Raw genomic sequence first — 5,946 nt, 5'->3', positions numbered from 1 at the left:
AGGAATGAACAATGGCAGAGAGAGCACAAAATCAGAGCTAAGCCACAGCAGGTCCAAGGGAATTACACTGAGCATTTCTGCAGCAGCTTAATCATAATTTTATATGAATCCACTTGGACCTGCACCCCTTTTATTTCCTCTGCTAAATGTGTACTGACAGTAACTGCTGCAGAGCACCTGTGTGTTCCTCTGTACCATCAGCAGGCCGTGGTGAGCCTGGCGCAATGTGGACTGCCAGGGAGTTTACAAAGCTGCAACACCCATCAGAGCCCTGATGAAAACACACAGAGACACCTCATTCCTACAGGTAACAGCCAGCCTGGCTGCACCTCTGCTCTGCCTGCTCCTGGAGTGCTAAAGCCACGAGTAATTGCAAATATTCTGGTAGAGACGCCAGTTCTCAGAGCTCAGAGATGGAAAAATGTCCCTAAGTGCTGCTCTGTTACAAGAAATGGATTTGTGTTGCTGCTTGCCAACAGAATGAAGGAGAATCATAATTGTTCCAATCATCTGCAGAATGGGTTTGGATGAAATAGGGTAAGTCACAGTCAATAAAGACAATTCAGAAGCAAAATAAGAAGGAAATTTCCTGAATGGCTTCATAGACTTTGGTCATCCAACTCCAGGGACGTGCTGATATTTTCAGTGTGTTCACAGCAGGAACAATTTGTATCTAATAGGACATGTACAAATTGGAATGGGATTGTTTAGTTCTAAAAAGAAAAGCCCAACAGAAATTAAGGTATCAGTGTGTCACCAGCTCTTCTAAAGAGCTTGAGAGGCTTCATAGAAGCACATTTGGAAGTCCTAAGGAGAGTATCTAATAGCAGAATACTTAGCTGGAAATGTTTTTACTGACTAAAGAACAATGAAATATAAAGTTCTTACCTCTTCCCTCAGAGTTACCTGCAGAAAGAGAAAACCAAAGTCTCTTAGCAACAAAGCAATATGACATTTTAAGTCAGGAAGGATCAAAGACCAAGACAGGAATAGATTTAGTAACCCTCATCATTTGCTTCTAAATCTTTCCTTTAAAACACCAGCTACAAAACCTGGATGTTAAAATGAATTTCAGAGCAAGGAAAAAGGAACAAATCCTAAGTTTTTATCAGCAGAACAGGGAGATGAGCTGAGCTGCAGCATCAACAAACACAACTTAGCACTCTTAATCACTAACAGAGACTGTTTAAGCCCATAACCAGCAAGTCACTGGTGTAATTCATTAGCACTTAAATATTAAGAGATAACACTTGTGCATAATTTTAAGAGAGCGGCTGAGCCAAGAGTTCAATTAAGAGCAGCTGGGCGCAGGCATGGGGGTGAGGAGCATCCAAGGAAATTCTCTACCTGCTGGATTGGATGTCTCATCCAGAGGACACCAGAACAAACCTGTGCCAGTGAGAGCACACTGGCTCTCCTCCTGCAATGCTGCTGACACAGGCACCCCATGACTCTGTTCTGTTGTGAAGAGCTGCAGCAGAGCGTTGAGGACAATTTTGGTGGGTTTGGAGAAGCAGGAATTGTGTGTATAACATGTAATTCACGTGTCACCTTCTGCCCTGTGCCTCCCTTGAGCGCCACTTAATCCTTCAATGACTAATATCCAAACTTCCTATTAAGACTAATGGCAAGGGCAGCTCTAAAACTAATTTTGCTTCTTGGCAAATTACTTGAAATAAAGCAAGAATCAGGTCTGGTCATTTGTTCTTGGGACTGACATTAAGTGAGAAGCCACATGTGGCCTTGATGGTGCAATGGCAACAGAGACAACTCATCTAGACCTTACCAAGATTAAAGTAGCCCAACTAATGGGGAAAAATGATAATGTAAGGATAAAATCACAGAATGGTTTGTGTTGAAGCAAAGATCATCTAGTGCAACTTCCCTGGATGTCTCACTACATGATCTTGGCCCAAAGCTTTGGTTGGATAAATCTCTTCTGATCTGGGCAGTTCAGAGGGTTATGTTGTTTTGAATCACTACAGAATTTGCCCCAAAGTGTTTTCTCACTCCATTTTGTTCAGCAAAACAAAAGAAGAGCAAAGAAACAAACCCAGAGGCTGGGTGTCCAGGAGGAGAAGAGGTGGAAGAGATGCCTACCATTGTGGGAAGCAGAAGAAGTCTCTTGTGTCGTCACCGTTGCACTGTAATTCCTCTCCATCATCTCTGCTTCTGTGCTGGAGACAGCAGTGCGTGGAGCAGACGGTGTCACGCTGGGGAGCAGGGAGGTGGCTGGAGGCACAGGCACAGTTGTCCCCAGCGTGGAGGAGGTGTTGAGGCTGACAGTGGTGGTGTTGGGGGAGTGCCTGGTGGCTGTGGTTGTAGGTGGCTTTGACGCCATGGTAGAAACAGTCCCTGGAGTGCTAACGTTGAGCCTGTTCGCGCTCGTTGTAGTCCCATCCTCAGGACCTGCTGTAGGAGCTTTGGTGGGTCTCCTGGGGGAGGTGGGCACTGTTATGGGTGGCCCTGGGAGAGGAAAAGAGAGAACCTCCATTAGATACTTTTCTGTGACACTGGAGGGTTTAGATGCTGGAGTTTTGTGTGACTGTAACTATAAGGACAAAAAACCCAACAAATCCCAAGTGCAGTACAGGGAATGCACTGTGCAGCAGGTGATGCAAATCTTACAAAAGCAGTAACTTGAATAGGTAATATGACATTGAGCAGGTACAAACGTTAGAGCCCCTGTAGGTGAGGACCAATATTTGCCAGAGGTAAAGCCTGTGGGTCCCATTCATGAGCACCTGCAGCTCATCACCCTCTTTCCAACACTTCATATTACAGTTATGTGGAGGGCAGAAGGAGTAAGTCATGAGCACATGGGCACTTCCTTCTTTGATGTTAAAGATGGGATAAAGGAGAGGAGACAGGAGCATAGTTTACCTGTTGTAATGTTGTTAGCACCTATGTGTATCAGGCCACTTCCAAGCAAAAGTAGAAAGAACCACAAATCCATGTTGACCTGGAGAAGAGAGCACAGAACAGTTATTTAAACCTTCATATGACATTACCCCAATATAATTCAAACTGGGGACACCTCTGTGCATCTTGCAGAGCTGAAAGGGAGGAGTGAAAGTGTGACCAGAGTCCCTGCAGGCATGCGTATGGGAAGGATTTATGGATATGTTCATATGTCCCCAGTGGGAGAGATCCCAGTCTGGTGGACCAGCAAAGGTGACCAGGGATGAAGCAGAGAACGGGTGAACTGTGGGAGAGCATGAGAGGAACAAGCTATGAAGCTGAGGCCCAAAGATCAGCACCTGGTCTGAAAGGGAATTCATAATATGTACATAGAACCACAGAATATCCCACAAAGATCATCAAGTCCAACTCCAGGCCCTGCACAGGACATCCCAGCAATCATACCCTGTGCCTGAGAGCATTGTCCAAACACTCCTTGAGCTCTGCTAGGCTTGTGGCTGTGACCACTGCCCTGGGGAGCTGTTCAATGCCCAACCATCCTCTGGGGGAAGATCCTTTCCCTAATATCCACCTAAACCTTCCTGACACAGCTCCATGCCCTTCGCTCAGGTCCTGTCATTGGACACCAGAGAGCAGAAATGGGTGCTGCCCCTCCACTTTGCCTCATGAGGAAGTTGTATACTGCAACAAGGTCTCCCCCTCAGTCTCTTCATTTCCAGGCCTAACAAACCATACAAAGTTCTGCAAAAGAATATAATTTGAGCAAACCAAAATGCTATACATGGGAAGACCACAGCAAGAAGCCCTGATGCCAAATGCCTAGGAATTGGCAGCAGGGACAAAGGAGAGGTCAGATCCTCCAGCAGGCATTGCCCTTGGATCCCTCCTGGCTCACTGATGACCTACTGTTACGGGGCAGGGACAGACCCTGCACGAGGCCACTCTCAGCTCCACTCAAGCTATATAAAATACACAAATACCCACAAATAATCCAAGATTATGGATTATAGTCCATATAATGTAGATGCAGGCTGCACACTCGTTCTGTACGTTCTTCACAGGAAATATCCAGCAAAATTACAGCACGATGACATCAGTGAAGCTGTCACCCCCAGCCCTTTTAGATACAAGGTTTTTGTGGTGATTTCTTTCCTCTGGAGACCTCAGAAAGCTCCTGAGAAGTGAGTATGGTTACCTCCTCCCAAGCAGCTCCAGATCCAGAGGTTCAGGCAAATGACTGTGAGATGTGACACGTCACCGTGCTGGCCAGAACATAGCCCAAAGCTGCCAAGCTCCAGACCAGCACATGGCCCTGGAGCCTCCCAAGGATGGGCCAGAATCTTGCCTCTGTTACAAGCCCAGAGAGGGCTCGGAGACAGCTCTACTATGTGCCATCAGCCAGCAGCTGCTACACGACTCTGCTGTCCTTCAGGCTTTTGTCATGTGTCCAGTTGCATCTCCAGGATCTCCTGGGAGAAGGCTGCTAGATCTCACTGCCAAGTCAACTTGACATACTGCCAAGAAAGGGTTTTATTCCCGATACTTGGCCTAACCCTCCCCCTCTAATACATCTCATGTTGTTTATTCTTGTTCTATTTATTTAAATCTGCTTCATCTAGACCCATCCCAAACTCTGGGCAAAAGGACAACACTGAAGTAATTCATGCACTGGAAACGGTATCAGAACTACAAGATCCTCCCACCCCACCCGGGAGTATCCTCCCACCAGCACCACCCACTTACATGTTTTTCCTCCCCCCCAAAAGAAAACCTGGCAAAAATAGACCTTACTCAGTGACCAAAAGGTCAGACAAACCCTGAACCAGAAGGAAACCAAGCTCTGGAGATAAGAGCTTTCTGTAGGCTTCCTCCATGGCCAGCTTTGCTGCTAGAAGCAGAGCAGGGCTTTGTCCAAAGGTCCCACTGGTGTGAGCAGTCAGCTTTCCAGAGGGTTTCATCACCGGTTAAAATATCTGTCTGCATGAATTTGAACTGATTAAGTCCTGTCATTGACGAGAGCAAGACTGATCCTGCAATGCCTCCCTGAGGCCATGCTCAGGGTGGGATGTCAGGAAAACCCACAACAAGTAGTTTGATGGTTTGATGACTTCTGATGATTTGACACACCCCACTCAGCTTGCTCAGTGCCTGCCAGAGGCTGAGTGGTGCTTGGTCTAAACTGGTTTAACTTTGGAGAGACAATGTGACGTTTATAAAGAAGAAATTGTTCCCTGTGAGGGTGGTGAGGTACTGGCACAGGTTGCCTAGAGCTGAGGCTGCCCCATTCCTGAAAGTGTTCAAGGCCAGGCTGGATGGGGCTTGGAGCAACCTGGTCCAGTGGAAGGTGTCCACGGCAGGGGGATTGGAACAAGGTGATCTTTAAAGTCCTTTCCAACTCAAACCATTCCATGATTCTCTGATTCTAAGCAACCCACTGCAGGAGACAAATGCTCTGAGAATCCCACTGTGGAAACCCCGGAAATAGGGTGCTCACCATGACAGGACCCATGTGCAAAGGCAGGAGGAACCTAAGTCCATGCTGAACCTCCAGTGAATGTAACAGCAGCACTGAGATGCTCTGGAAGCCTCACAAGGGCTGATGAAGGTGCCAAGGCCTTGTCATCACAACTGCTTCCCTCACTGTGAACCCATCACTGCCACGGCAAGAGAACAATTGCAAGGAAAAGGGAAAGACTTGGCTCTTCTGCAAGCACTGCTAGGGAAAAAAGTGTCTGTTCACTGTGTTTTGATGACTATTTGTACAGAAATGCCATTCGCATAGGTGGATGTGGCTCCTTTCTCTTCCCACAACTCATCTCTCAAAATGAGAGTTCCCATTCTCTTGGGATCCCAATCACTCGGGTTCCCATTCATTTGGGATTCACATTAATTTGGGATCCCATTAATTAGGAATCCTGTTCGTTTGGGATCTCCATTCATTTGGCATATCCTTCATTTGGGTTTCCCATTCATTTGGGATCCAGTCCATATTGGATCCCTGTTCATTTGGGATCGCCATTCATT

General features: G+C 46.8%; 1 protein-coding gene across 1 annotated transcript in view; it reads right to left on the bottom strand.

The window, feature by feature from the left end:
• Positions 1-5,946, bottom strand: part of PTPRA (protein tyrosine phosphatase, receptor type, A) — a 63,368-nt gene that overhangs the window by 22,258 nt on the left and 35,164 nt on the right. Inside the window, exons 2-4 of the mRNA XM_009076526.1 lie at positions 2,884-2,962; positions 2,101-2,466; positions 889-906 (exon numbers count right to left, since the gene is read on the bottom strand). Coding sequence (XP_009074774.1) covers positions 889-906; positions 2,101-2,466; positions 2,884-2,962 — 463 coding nt within the window. The remainder of the gene's footprint in view (positions 1-888; positions 907-2,100; positions 2,467-2,883; positions 2,963-5,946) is intronic.

The sequence above is a fragment of the Acanthisitta chloris genome, unplaced genomic scaffold (assembly GCF_000695815.1).
Source record: "Acanthisitta chloris isolate BGI_N310 unplaced genomic scaffold, ASM69581v1 scaffold4196, whole genome shotgun sequence".
Taxonomy (NCBI): Eukaryota; Metazoa; Chordata; class Aves; order Passeriformes; family Acanthisittidae; genus Acanthisitta; species Acanthisitta chloris.
The sequence above is the reverse complement of the archived record's forward strand: the minus strand, read 5'-3'. Positions and strand labels throughout refer to the sequence as shown.